The sequence below is a fragment of the Solanum verrucosum genome, unplaced genomic scaffold, assembly GCF_900185275.1.
Source record: "Solanum verrucosum unplaced genomic scaffold, falcon-dt-bn FXZP01000277.1, whole genome shotgun sequence".
Classification (NCBI taxonomy): domain Eukaryota; kingdom Viridiplantae; phylum Streptophyta; class Magnoliopsida; order Solanales; family Solanaceae; genus Solanum; species Solanum verrucosum.
The window spans coordinates 3,177,306-3,192,667 of NW_026019945.1; the positions used below are offsets into that span (position 1 = coordinate 3,177,306).

Genomic DNA, 15,362 nt, shown 5'->3' on the forward strand with positions numbered 1-15,362 from the left:
AGGTCTCTTGACACGACTGTTGCAATGCTAATTATCTTTCACTTAACGGATAATGCAGCAACTTCTATATTATTCACACATTTGATTTTACATATTAAGCACATGTAAAGCAACAATGACAACAATAACAACATATCAAATGTAATCTCGTTTCCGTAAGTTGGGGTCTAGAGATGGTGGGGGTATACAGACCTTATCAGCACCTTGGGAGAGGTAGAAAGATTGTTTCCGACAAGACCCTCAACTTAAAAAAAAAGTGTTTTCAAAGATGGTTTTAAAAAATACAACATATGAAAATGCAGAAGAGGAGAAAAGTATTGACAACAAAATAATAAAGATACCCAAAGTGAGGAGCACAACAGTAATAAAATACGATAATCGTAGCACGTAGTAGAGCCCTACAACCAAGATTCAACAGAGATTTTTCAGCTCAAAGTTGGCTCATCTAAGGAAGCTTGAGTTCAAATATTTATCAATTCGGCATGACAAAGCAGTGAAGTCTCTTGGATGAGATCTTTGGAAGTGAAATAGGCCAGTGAACTCGAATAGCTAAACCCAACTTTAGCAGTTAGCACCAAATGCCTACACACATAGTATACAGTCTTTGTTGCTGTTTGCCTACAGAAAAGGGAACATTTTACAAGGGAAGTGAGCAAGCAAGTTGATCCACTATGTACTACTGAGGGTTAACATCTTAAAGCTGATACGTCATGGCTGAAATTAACACTTGTAACTTGTAAGATAGTTTCTATGATGTTGAGAAGACTAAAATCTCTGCTCAGTCATCACTGCAGGTTGTGCTTCAGAAAGCTTTCTTCCTAGATAAGGACCTCTGTTGATAGCTTCCTCCAGCTGCAGGAAAGCACATTATTATAACACAAATGTAGGAAAGCACACCATCAACGAGAGGAGAAAAGGAACAGAAAATTAAGAATCTTTGATGAAACAAACACTATGTCACTTGGGCTATCAGTCCTCAACCATCTTAAAAGACGTTTACTTGGGCTAAAAGATTGTATTTATGTGAAGATTTAACTTGGACTTTCTGTAAATTATATCTCATTTCTTTCGCTCTCCTATTGCTACCATCGTGGCCAACTCATTTTTAAATTTTCCATGCAGTTGACAATAAATAGGCAAATTCACTTAGTGAAACATCTTACTTCTTCAATAAATAAATAAATAGGCAAATGCACCAACTTGACCAGGCAGAGTGTTAGTTGGTCAATAACTTGCATGTGCAAAAGATGAAAGTAGCAAAAATGTGGATGTTGAGATGGATGTGTGGGCATACTAGGAGAGATAGCATTAGAAACGAAGATATTTGGGACAAGGTCGGAATGACTTCCATGGTGGACAAAGATGAGACAAGTCAAGTGAGGCTGAGATGGTATGGACATGTGAAAAGGAGATGCACAGATGCCTCAGTGGGGAGGTATGAGAGGTTGACCATGGTGAATTTGAGGAGTGGTAGAAGTAGGCCGAAGAAGTATAAACAAGACATGACACACCTACATCTTACCGAGGGCAAAATTCAAGGAAGCATGGCTCACTTGTTAGGCTTTTATGTATTTTCTTTTCTATGACCCACATAGGCACAGTGACAAACATATAAAAGTGAAACAACTGAAAAGTAGACTCTTCCCCTGGTTTTATGCTCATTAAAATAAACTTCAAAGAAGACATAACCCTAGATAAGAGCATATGGAGGTCTAAGATTATGATATAAGGTTAGTAGATAATAGAATGTTGTCTAGTTTCCTTATCAGTATTGCTTATTACTCTTATTCTTCGATTTTAGTAATACTTGTTGTTTCCTTTGCTTCAGTTATCATATTATTTGTTGTTGCTACTATTCCCTTCTCAATTATTTTTCAGTATGTCTTCTTCACTACTGTATTTGTTTTACATACTTGATCTTTGATATGCGTTACTTAGCTAGGTCTATCAGAAACAACCACTCTAACCTCACAATGTAGAGGTAGGACTGCGTACACACCACTCTCTCCAAACTCTACTTGTGGGATTACATTGGGTATGTTGTTGTTGCAAATTCACCGCGGTACTTGCACAAAGAAAACTAAAATGCAAAAAATAGGTTGAACGCCTGACATGCTTGTCTATATCTATAGTAAGTAGGCATAACTATATGTATATACACGGTGAAAATAAGGACACGTCAGACTTCTATAACAGGGAACTCTAGGATTGAAGACCAATCCCATCTCAGATCCACAATGAACTATAAGTAATCTGTAAAGATTTGAGCACAAGTGATATAAATCAGGAAAGACGCACCTTTGTAGCTATACCCGAAAGTGCATTGTCAGCGATCAGTTTACTAGATGAGGTGAAAACTTTGTAGATTAACTGGCAACATTTGTGTCTTGCTTCCATACCTGAACATTAACCAACTTCAGGAAAATCCAAACTGCTTCAGAAAGGTTCACAGTTATTTTCTCAGCATATAATTGCTCTTCAGGCGGTTAAACCGTGTCATCAATGATACTTATGGCATCATTTTGGGAAAGAAGAAAAGCCCCGAATATACTGGGTTTGGGCCTTATGATTCCAGCTGTTGCATTTTTAGCCATTCAATTCGTTCTCTTAAAAGCTACATGTTCAACCCTTTATCTACGGGAAGTCATCGAGAGTTTTCTTTATATAAAAAGAAATTGTGATGGACACAAAAAGAAGAAAATGTTGCAATTGAAACCAGGTCAACTTTTGGTGATTCTGAATCTCTATATAACTGGAAAGGAAGTTCATGCACGTATACCATAGTTAAAACATAAATATTTCTCGAGCTTTAGAAATGTATATTTGTAAACAAGAACATATATTATGTGAAATAGTTACAGCTTTACAATAGAATACATATAAGATATAAATGAGGACACAGACAACTACAATTAAGGCCTAAATGAGGGTGGTCTTTCAATATCTGTCAAAAGTCCTGCTTAGCCAGGTGAGTTGAAAAATCAATAGCTGATGATGCAACTTTTGTAGTATGGAGATATGGTAAGTTAAAGACTATTTGTTAATGGAATTGTCAGGGTAAAGGATGAACAGACAATTAAAACAAGAAATACACTAACTTGCAGTTTCACGTGAATATGGGCCAACATAAGGTTGAATGAGAAAATGCAGTAGCACAGAAGTCCTTTAGGTGAAGACATGATCAATCAGAGATGATGCCAAAAAAATGTCATCAAATGACTGCATTTAGATATGCAAACAGCAAATACTTGTACCCATAGTAACAATGTTAGTGTCTACTGTCAAGCAAATTGGATATTAGCATACAAACCTATCTTTTCTGTCTCTTTAAATGCGTCAGTTACTATATCTATTATTTCTCGTCTGGAAATAACCTCCATCAGGCACCAAGGTCGCATCACCAACCCAGTTATCACTCTGTATCCCTGTAAACATAAGAAGATACTGACTTTTACTAACTGTGAGAAACTCTATGATCATTGATCGCACCAACACGTCCAGCATCATGAAATGGTTTGCATTACTTTGCACTCTACAGAAAATACATAAATGACAAGAAAATAATAGAGTACTATTTTTTTGTAGCCATTATTCCTATGCACACTTTAGTCAATTTTAAAATCCAAATTAAGTTGAAACGATTCACATGCATCACACATCTCACTATACTGCTAAAAGAATTAAAACTTTCCACAGTACAGCTAGGTAGGAAGGAATAGCTTCTTCAAATAGTTGATTTTTAAAAGGATAACATAAACAAGGAAACTTTCTTCTAAATATTCCTCTCTGTAAAATGATATAAGCCATTAGCTGCAGAGATATCTCTCACCGCCTTACGAATTTCTGAATCCTGTTGAAGAACTGATAAGAGGAGACCCTGTCACAAGGAACAATTCAAATAAATAACCAAGAACTTCATGTCAAGAAATTATATTAGAAAAGAGTCAAAGAAGAATTTGAAGACTTGTATGGCCAAAATTCCAAAAATCTGCTTATTTTGAAAAGTGCATTTTTTTAGAACTGTTTTTCAAAAAGACTTTTGCAGAGTAGGAGTATGTATTTGGCAATGAATTTCAAAAGCAATTTTACCAATATTAATCCAGTAATTGTGCTTGGTCAAGGTTCCAAAAGTGCTTTTGGGGAAAAACTACTATTTTTAACTTCTGATAAATAGTTTCTACTACTACTACTCAAAAACACTTATTTGTTCCTAAAAGTTTGGCCAAATATCACAACTCGCTAAAATAAGCACTTTTCGCTTCCCAAAAGCTTGGGCAAACTGGCTATTAATGTTGAACACAAGTCTAACAACAGTTCATGCACATCAAATCCCAATAAAACTCTTCAACCCACGAGGGTAATGCATTTCACAGGTTTTCCTTTCTTTTATAATCCATTTGTTTACCCTCTCTGTCTCTCAATCCCCCTTACCCTTTTTGGGAGCATGGAGTGCTGATTACAGGGTTTTTTTTTTATCATGAAACCAGACGTCACACAAAAATTAAACTCACTGAAGGTGTCAGCTTTGAAGTCTTGGATGCTGCTTCATAGATCAGGCGCCGAAGATTCTGCTCTGCATCACCATCCAGCAATACATCCTTTTCGGCACGAGTTTCTCCAACAATGTTTGCAAGAGCATGCAATGCCGCCTGTTTTTTACATTCAAAGGAATTCCCAAGTAAAGATTAGTCGGTAACAAATTTTTGAATCTCTTTAAATCATGAAGTCAGAGTTTGCATGAGTTCCGCACAGAACTTAAGCAATAGATAAAGATATTAATACGTCTCCTCTTTGCTTCCAGCTGAATTACATTAGAATACAATAATAAGTTGCCATCATTCACACAACATTCATAAAATTGAGGTTGTGTAAATTGACATGGATAACATAAGTTAAAGCTCGCCCTCTAAGGAGTCTCAAATTCAACACTCATAGCAGAGTGGAAATGTCAGAAAAAAAGATGTGCTTACCAGCTGTTTACCATGCTGTTGCTGATCAAAGGCTGCATAAATCACATGTCTTCCTGCAGGCTGTGCACCTGAGAGAAGTGATGCTGCCCCTTTGCTGCCTGCAAGATGTCAAGGACAATTTTTTTTTTCAATTACGACATAATCTCTTAACCAAGTGAATATGTTGTAGTGGCATGTGTCACAGTGAACTACACAGTGCTAGAAAGAAATTCCAGCGGTCAAAAGAGCAACAAAAAAACATACTTCTGCATGAATGCAGGAACCAGTACTTCGAGAAGTATATTCATATCAAGAACAAGAGGACAGACCAAAGAATATTTGATGAGAGGATTAAATATTAGCTCAGCATAAACGATGATATCTAGTAGGTTGGATACTAGAAGAATGAAATCAGAATCAATTAACACCAATGGCAATTCCCTACAATTATAAAGCTGCAACCTAAGTACTGGTTTTTCATAGCCTGAATACATTAATACCTGAGAATAGTTATGAAGCAACCATAATACTACAAAAACAGTCCAGAATGATAAAATACGCACAGAAGTCAGGATTACCATCACGTCACGTGGATACAAAGCATATGGATCTTTGAGCTAGTACATCACTATATCATGACACACCATTCTAGCCCATTAAGCATTTCCTCACTGAGTCATCAAACCAACAATTTTTCTTTCTGATGAAGTAAGAAGGTTTCATTAATAGCATCAAGCAGATGCATAAGCAAAAATAACAAAAGGAAGATCGAGTCTACTCATGTACAAAACATTAAGCTATATCTGGCGAGCTGGCACAATCCAAAAAAGGTATAGATTTAGCCAGTTACACAGACTAAGTAAACAATTGAATTTTGAAGATTGACTTGGAGTTGAGATCCCATCAGATCACCTAGGATTCCTTTCTGACCAGATGCACCAAAAAGTAATAGCCGGTACCACTAACCAGATTTTCTAGATAGCTTGACTAGCGTCACTAGACCAACAAATCATGCACAATAATGAGTAACGACAGCTTCACATCGTAAGGTCCTTCCACGTGACATGGTAATCCATGGCTTAGTTCTTAGACACTGACTTAGACCAGAGTTCTGCTCTTGCATAAAGATCTCTATAGGGTATGTAAGAAATTATAGCATCAGAGCTTCAATCTTTCTTCATTTTTAATGAATCAAACACACAAAAAAAATGTGATCAAAGGGGAAACAAGAAATATACTGTATAAAGGGTAAAAAGGGGATTACAGTGGGTAATTACCACATCACCTCTTGAAATACTGGAGCTAAAAGTAAAGACAAAATCTAAGGAAGAAATGGGCCACAATCATGGCTTGTATATGGTGACTATTTGGAGAGAAAGGAATCAAAGATGCTTTGAAGGATTAACCAACCCAACCTGGAAGATCAAGTTCAATTGTTTGCTTCTTAGTGTAAAATGGAATACATAGGCGAAGCTGAGACCATTTTAGAGGCTTTTGAAACTATTCATGTACAGTGAGACTATATTAGTAGCCTAGTCTAATCTTTTTTTCTTCTTTTTATCTCATCTTTTGGAGTTGATACTTTGTATTGTTTTGACAACAACCTTTTACCTTCTCAAAAGAAGGGGAAACACCTGAGGACAGTTCAATACTCTCTTACTATTGTCATGCACACTTACAGTACACACACTTTGTTCAGATACTTAAAAAGTGAGTAGGGCTCAAACTCTAAGTTAATCACCAAAAAATCAGCAGAGGTCTCATAAGTACAAAGTGTGATCATCAATTTAAAGAAATCCTAAATAAAAATTGCCTCAACTATTTAAAGTTTTTGTCGAAATAAATGTAGTTCAAGGTATACTTCTGTCAAGGAGAAATTGAGCTACATCACATGGACATAAATATAAAAAAATTAAAAACTTACACAATCCAATTTGTCCCAATGCTTCAAGAGCACATTCACATTCATCTGCATTTTGACTTTCTAAGAAATCGAATCTTCCATTAATGGCAGAAATAAGATTTCTACAACCTGAAAGTCATTATAACAACCAAAGTGTTATTATGCAAGCAAGCAAATGCTGCAGTAGAACAACAAAAGAAAAGGTAGGATATATTACAACAAACAGTGTGGTACCAGATAACTTCATAGAAAACATACCACAAAGAGAGTCTATCCTCTTTTGATACATATTGAGTTGTTAACTTAGACAACAATGGGGAAGAAAGGAATGCCAAGCAAAGAATTAAATTTGCTAGATTATATATATAACCTTCCTAGTTCCTACTTAAAATAAATAAAAAATCCTTAAGATCAGCCAACATCTTATTAACTGCAGTTGATACACCACTTCTACCGTGCATACATTAAAACCAGTTGAGTTCTGTTGTCCCATATGGGTTGAAAATGGGCTTCCAATTGATGTCTATAACGGTCTTGGGCCATTGACACCCTGCCTTAAGGGGCCTTTGGGGTTTTGAGTTGGATGCTTACATTCATTCACATGAGGGTGTTGTCCTATAGTAATCCTGCCTAAATTATGTAAGCTTCCAAAAGGGTTTATAATAATTTTGGGCCGCCCATCCATTGCCTTAACGAGTCCAAATATTGCACATAAAATTCTTCCACAAAACCAAAGCCTACCTATATATATACTTTGGACATACGTATTTCCTTAACTAGAACATACAATAGATTTTGAGGATGAAATTGAGCTCCTCCTACATTCTAATTAAAATATGCCAAACCACGATGCTAATTTCTTGGATATGAGAATTTTTTTACCTAACATATACTGTGGGCTTCAATCAATATTGAATTAATTGATGGAAAGAATTCTACTTGGACCCACTCACAAGTCCATTAATTATACACCATAAAACCTGAATACAATACCAGAGTCATGTACATGTAACATGTCTTATTCATCACTTAAGTGATAAGCTAATTTAAAAAATGAAAACTTTAATACTCAATCAACATACCTACAACTTGTAAAGTTAATAAATTTTAAACAAACAAACAAATTTGGCACACAATTAAGACAGAAGAAGTATATGTGAGTATCACCAGATTCATCGATAAACACAAAGGCATTCTCCCTAGCCATCAGCCTTCCAGTTATCATCATTGCTCTTGATCGCAAAATCGATTCAGCAGAAGCATCACTAAGGAAGATAGACAGGTGAAGAAATAAATATGATAGTTACAATGATTGAATGACTAGAACATAAAATTCAGAATCACAAGCAGCAATTCTTGTGTGCAGACCTAATAATAGAAGTAAGAATTTGGAGAAGCTTAGTCCTTGACAAGAACTCAGTGCTGTGCTGAACATCAGCCAACTTCATTCACCCAGCACATACAAGAAAAACAAGTAAAACATCAATCAGGAACAAATTGAAGAAAAGGCTATTAAGTGATTGTAGAATAAAACATATAGCAGCTTAACACACAAGTACAAACCCCCAAATAAAAGAAGAGTATATTTGATATATGCCACCACTAGATCCCCTATAGCTAGAGAAAGAAAAACATATACAGGAAAAAGCTCTTAAACTTATATGGAAACTTCCAAGTAGTAGCCACCTTTCCTCCACATCACATGATGATCCAAAGTTTTGATAAGGTATTAACGGCAGACAAGGAAAAGGTTGCTTTAGGTAAATACCTAACCCTAGTTCTCTGCCTTATATTTTCAGAGTATCTTACCTGATTATTTCATTTTCTTCTATGTTTACTATAGACTATGGGACCAACCTCTCAGAACAGTAGCTGAAGGAACAAAACATAAAAAAGCAACAAGAGTAAATTTACTCAATGGCTGGGGAAAAGAGAACATCAAGTGCTTGGCATAAAGAAAAAAGGCATGGTCACATCACCAATACTACTAGATAGTTATGGTTCAGAGTCCGCAAATGTTATTCTGGGATCAAAGAAGTTAGTTCTGCATTCTCTTTGTGATATGTCAAACAGGTAAAGAATTAATACTTTGCGTGAAGAGTGCACAACTTTTTTGACAAGGACTTCCTGAGTTTTTCTCAAACAAATAAAATTCCAGAGATATGTTCTACCACTGCTGAACAAATATGCAAAATTTATAGCTGATAAGACCTTATTAAGTGACAAGCAAAATGCAACTGCAATGATAACATGTAGAGGAAAATTTTATATCTAGCTAGAAGCAAACCTCATATAGGAGTTCCAAGCTGCTCAAAGTGACTAATGTGTCATTTGAATTGCTGATTTCTGTCTCCAACAAGCTAAGAAGATTTGAGCTGTAGACTCTTGATGCCACAGAAGTGGAAATGGAGAATAACTTCACTATCAAAGCTAAAACTCTAACTCGTCCCTGAGGATTTAGCAAAATGAAAAGCCCAAGTACTAGCAATGAGATAATATATATAACAGTTGATAGAGGAGGAAAAAAGCATACCACAGCTCAATGAGGTTCAGATGAATCAAGAACCACCACTGACATTGGATTCCACTTTAATTACTTTATTTCCTCTTTCTTATTTTAATTGTGGAGGGATGAGTAAGAGAAGTTCTATAATCAAGACAGACACAACAAGGCACCAGCTCAATTACATCGATAGCAAAATAGATAGATGATTATAATTTCTGTTTGAATCAGAGAAGAGAACACGAACTATAGATATTAGAACTTTTGGACTTACGTCATGTAGATTTTATGTGTAATTTATGCAAAAGTAAAACCAAGTTAGGATTCGAAAAGTTATTTCTGAAGTATGATTCTCTCATTATAAACTACAAAGTAAAGTGAATGTTGAAGAAGCTTCACCAAAATTAGAAAAAATAACATGTATGATGGATAAAGAATAGGAACCTAGTCAAGAAACTCTCGCTATGTGGGGGTGTAAGGAAGGCCAGACTATGTTGGGTTAATTTTATGTAGCTTTACATTGCATGTTTGCAAGAGAATGTTCCCCGACTTTAAGTCCGGACCTCCTGGTCAAATGGTAGAATCTCCTACCATTGCGCCAAGGCTCCTTAGTGGTATGTATAGACTAAGAGTAGTGTCTTTGTCTCATAGATTCTTTATTTAAGAATAATTTCATATGCTATGATTAACTGGATAACAACTATAATAATTTATCTCAACATGACATCAAGTAAAGCACTAAATTCAAAAGAGAACTGCTCATTAGACATGTTTTTCACACTAATTTCAGCATGACCGAAAGTGAAGAACTAATTTCAGAACAGAGCTGTTCATTGCATACAGCACATTGTCTGTCAATAGGCACACAGAACTTTTACCATCCATCAGAAAAAAACATACCAGAGGTGAACAGTTGGTTGCGAAGTTCACGAGGTTTGTCGCTTCATTGCCGGAATCAGGACATATGATATCCTTCAGAAAATTTTATTAAATTCAACAGAGATCATATTTACAATATATCTGATCAAATTATCACCACAGGCATGCAGAAATGTATGTGCATTGATAAGAAGCAGAATACTACATACAATGCCTTTAGAATGGGTAGCCAGTTTCCTAATTGCATCTGTAGATGAAGCAGCAACTTCCGCATCCCTGCCAGAATAATAAACCCTACATGACTACAAGCAGACCCAATTTCTAGAAGAGAAAAAAGAAGTGATATTAGGGTGCATACTTTTCTGATTGATGTGTGCTAATCACATGTCATCATCAGGGGCGGAGGCAGCATATAATGAGGCCGAACCCCCTCGGCGAAACATATTACTATTTATACATGGTTAAAATTATTTTTTAGGTATGTATAATAGATGTCGAACCCCCTTCCACTAGTTCGCGTGTTTACTTCTCAGATTTTGAACCCCCTTGTTAAAATTTCTGACTCCACCACTGGTCATCATCACGACTGATGATATAAAATTCTACTTTAGGAAGTCACAACAAGCATATGGTACAGAAAAATCACACAGATCTAAGCATGTAAAGCATCACCACTAGGATGTGAGAAACTAAAGAATGTTGTAGTAAAAGATGACAGGTTCCAAAACATAAGCAGCATGAGGTTACAAAATCAGTTCACAAGCAACCTCCACATGGGGATCCCAAAACCAACTAGTCAGCAATTCAGGAGGCAAATAGCATGCACACAAAGATGCATCTTAAGGACATGGCTTGGAAAAAAGTTCAAAAGGGGAAAATAAAATAATAGTTCTCATTCAAAATTTTGTCATTGACAAGAAATATTGTCACAAGTATCAGATTTTTTGTTTCCAAGAGCAAACGTAGAATCCCAACTAACAACACATTTGACAATGTGTTCACGAAGTGTAGACATGTAGGTAATACAAGAGCCATTCGTTCACATGACACGATAAGAATTTTTTTCTAAAAGAAAAATGTGAATTAAAGGAGGAGAATTGGAAAGAGGTCATACTACCTGGTTGAAGTGCTTTAATAGAACATATCATGCTAGCAGATGAAACGACAAAAGAGAACAATTAGTTCCCTGATCGAACTCCTGTACATATTATTTTTCTAACTCATGACCACACCATATTCTCTTAGAATGACCCCATATGACAGTTAAAGGAGTAAGAATAACATGTGATGTCCAAACTATGCAGGCAAAAGCAGAAATAAATCGACTCTCAAAGAAGCACGTGAAATCAAATCAACTGCTACAAAAAGGCAAGCCCATACCAGGATCAGTACATCCAATAAAGCCATCTCCACAAAACAAACAAAAAAATCATAGACAGCTCGGTCAGTGATTGCATATGGTAAGAAATTGCATTGTGTCTTACCCACTGATGAGGCAATTAAGCAAAAGTTGATAAACTCCATACTCATGAATTAGTTGTATAACAATTGCTTCATCAATATTCTCCAACAGGCAGGATACCTGTACATGGTTACTACAGCATTAGAATCAAACTTGGAGACCAAAAAAGATTGCCCACGTTCATGGTTTTCAGCAAGTCAAACAAAGATAGCTAAAACTTAGAATGACATGGAGCAACTCAATGAGGAAAAGCAAATACAACAATAAGTGAATTCTCCAGAATGATGAGAATGTGTAGCAACGTATATTATAACATTCAGTAATTCCAATAACCACTTCACATATTCTGTTTCTCATAGGAAGAAAAGTCTAAACTTGCCAAGTTGTCAACTTCAGATTGACATCAATCCTGCTTAAAATATCCAGAGACACATACACGGAAATATGAGAGCTGTTAAATTCATGTGTCCTCACTATTCAGTTCTCTCATACACCCACATCATCCTACAGAGTTAGCTACATGTCTTCCGGATAAATAAGCATCCATACAGAAAGGGTCTCAATTGGGTGGAAACTGAAAAACTAATAGGAGAAAAGATCTTAAATTTACCTTAGAGGCACATATACTTATGCTTAACAAAAAAGGGTTGAAATTATCATAGAAGCACTTACTGTTTGGCATGCTAAATGTCTGACTTTCTGAGACTCTGCACCGAGACCGACAATAACAAATGGCTGCAAATAAGCAGAAATCAGACCAAGCAATTTAGAAAAAGTTAATGATTTACCTCAAATTCTATTATGATGGGCACGCATAAGAGTAGGTACAAATGTTGCACGGAGATGGACAAGGGAATAAACTATTAATGTACATCGACTTACGATTGACTAGCTCTATAAGACCACACAGAGGATCCTTACACAGATAAATTCCAAATATATTTCCTCATTGCTATCTAAGATCATTTCTCTGGATTTGGTTTTGGCTCAATATTGAAAGGCCTAGATTTTCTGAAAAAAATTTGAAAACCAATTTTTAGGGGAGACATTAGCTGTTAGGAAAACCCTATTAATTGGATTATTTTCTCTTTGGGAAAAAGGTTTTGGTTTGATTTCTGAAAACCAACAGATATTGTTATCAAAATGCTTCTGTTTCTGATTTTCTAAAAAAGTCTCTTCAAAACATTTTATGATGTTTACTTCCTTCTCTATTTTTCTCTAAGCTCCCTAATGGGTCCTTGTAGTCATAAAAATAAAAGAAAGTCAAATCAGTGAAAATACTGGGTATAGTTTACATGTTTACAATGAACAGAACTTTTGTAAAAGAGTAAATCATTCTTGATCGCTATTAATCAAGAACCTTTTAAATCAGTCATGAACAGAAGTTACATGATTATAAGATAAAGGCTAAAGCTCCATTCGAATAGCTCGAAGCAGAAAGAACAGCAAGAAAATGAACCTTAAAATTCCTTACGTTGCTTTAGAAAGGAAGCTGTACCCCTACCGCTGTAAGTAAATTATAGCTGTCTATATCTATCACCCGACAACGGCCAACTTCCTTCATACACACAAAAACAGAGAATAATAACAAGTGAGTGTTGATTAAATTTTCTAAAACTTCCTCATTCATTGTGAGTAAGCATTTCTCCTTTGCTCTCTACTAGATAGAATCCTAAAGCTCCTTAGCGCATTTAACTCTAAAGGGAAAACTTATCAATCTAATGTTTCACATTCCCCACAATATTATGGTCTAAGCTGTAAATAACCAAATAGCTGATACATACTTCACCACACACTTGTGATAGACCCACAACAACTCATTCAGATATGAAGATTTGAATTTAGCTTATTTAGTAGTACTAGCATTATTGCCATACCATGTAGTGTGGAATGAGTGATGCTCCATATCTTGTTTTGAAAAGCTTTTCTAAACAATCAACCAAAGCACTTTCTAGGCCAGGGTAATCTGCTTTTGTTTGCAAAGCACTGCAAGAAATTCATAGTTCACAATCAGAAAGCCAGTAGGAGCACTTCCAAAAAGTAGAATACCCCCTGTCCCAAAAATACTCAAACAAGATTGTTTAAACATTGTTTAAATTCTCTTACTTGTATAAGATTGTAATCTATAGTACTTTTATATAGTTTAAGCATTTCATTTCAAAAAACAAATCCTACCCAAATCTCCACAGGATTAATGCATTAGCCCTTGTAATTGGAAGGAATTTGCATAAGTTCTAACTCTGCCACACATATTCAGTGGGAAATTACAACAGCAGACCCAGTGTAATCCCGCTTGGTGGAAAATTGACAAAACTATATCTCTCTAAGCTAGGTGATATGGTATGGTACAATTCAAGCATGTAGGAGCACTACTATTCAGAAAGTTGAATACCCCCTCCATTCCAAAAAGATTCAAACAGGTTTAAACTCTCTTAAACGTAATCCCTCCGTTCACTTTAATTTGTCAGGTTTCACTTTTCCAGAGTCAAAAAGCATGAATTTCCATCAACATTTTAAGATATATCTTTTCATCATATTAATATGAGAAGGCTTGCAACTTATAGTTATCGAACATCTAAATTTAAAATATTCAATTAATCCAATTCAATATTAACTTCAAAAATTAGTCAAAACATGACAAGTAAAAAATGAACAGAGAGACTCTCTATTACTCTCATCTAGTTTAAACATTTTATTTCAAAAAAAAAAAAAAACTATACAAATCTCTACAGGATTAAACGTAGCATTTGGAAAGAGTTTGCTTAGTTTCTAACTCTGCCACACATATTCAGTGAGAAATTGATACAGAGTGTATTGTAAGCCGAAAACTCAAGTAGAAAGAGCTGACAACACAGAGGAGAAAATAGAAGATACTTGATAATGGCTGGAAGAGGAAATCGATTGAGAAAGTCTTGAGCTGAAGCATCGGAATGAGCGCCTGAAAAAATTGTATGATACACAAATTAACCAATTGCTTATTTACCAAATAGGAGAAACAAGTAAAAAAAAATCAGAAATACCAGGATGATACGCAAAGTCAGTAGCTGCTTCCAGTAACTGCGCCGGATCCATAGAGTACTCTTCCTCCATTGTTAGTGTATCAGAGAGAGAAAAAAAATTTGCAGACGGTGAGGAAAAAGATGAGAGAGTACAAAAGAGGGCTAAAAGAGCTACTACTGAATCGGTTTTTTGAAACTTTTTGTTTACTTGCACAACACACTCACGCACACTGTGTGCTGTGTCGTTTACTGTGCTTTTTTCTCCTCACTTTTGTTTGTCACGACTCGTGATACACTAGCTGATTGACAACAAATGTGAATTTTTTTAAAAAAGGGTAAAATTGAAGGAAAATTACCCTATCACTGCATTTATTTATTTAATCGACATTTATATTAAAACTAGGGAATTTGATCGCGCTTCGCGCGATTCTGAAATAGTACCTCATTAATATAAAATATATATATTTTGAAATATTGAGTCTTAAAAAATTATACTAAGAGTCTTAGTTCAATTTAATATTCCTACTCAAATTTTATGATTTTTACAATTTTAAATTATTTATGGGTCTTTGTTCTTCGGAAGATTTTTCCTTAAATAATGTGTTTAATAACCAAAATTATTTATATATAGTACTAATATAAGAAAAATATAATTTCAAATATGAAA

At 35.3% G+C, this 15,362-nt stretch overlaps 1 protein-coding gene across 1 annotated transcript; it reads right to left on the reverse strand.

Moving 5' to 3' along the window:
* Positions 1-523: 523 nt before the first annotated feature.
* LOC125840752 (uncharacterized) lies at positions 524-14,952 on the reverse strand. Its single transcript, XM_049519728.1, has 17 exons — positions 14,717-14,952; positions 14,571-14,634; positions 13,574-13,682; positions 12,369-12,431; positions 11,719-11,816; positions 10,444-10,510; positions 10,256-10,327; positions 9,140-9,301; positions 8,221-8,294; positions 8,020-8,117; positions 6,874-6,981; positions 4,971-5,068; positions 4,512-4,649; positions 3,830-3,877; positions 3,311-3,425; positions 2,299-2,399; positions 524-852 (listed from the first exon to the last, which is right to left on the reverse strand). Exons 1-17 carry the CDS (start codon positions 14,784-14,786, stop codon positions 766-768), a joined length of 1,572 nt encoding a protein of 523 aa, XP_049375685.1. The 5' UTR covers positions 14,787-14,952; the 3' UTR covers positions 524-765.
* Between the last annotated feature and the right edge of the window lie 410 nt (positions 14,953-15,362).

What these genes read in the sequence shown, in the direction of transcription:
- LOC125840752 (XM_049519728.1), bottom strand. Translation starts at nt 14,786, where the DNA reads ATGGAGGAAGAGTACTCTATGGATCCGGCGCAGTTACTGGAAGCAGCT. An exon ending in TGACTTTGCGTATCATCCTG is followed by an intron (nt 14,635 to 14,716) that starts GTATTTCTGATT and finishes CAATTTTTTCAG; the next exon opens with GCGCTCATTCCGATGCTTCA. An exon ending in GCTTGGAACTCCTATATGAG is followed by an intron (nt 8,295 to 9,139) that starts GTTTGCTTCTAG and finishes GGGTGAATGAAG; the next exon opens with TTGGCTGATGTTCAGCACAG.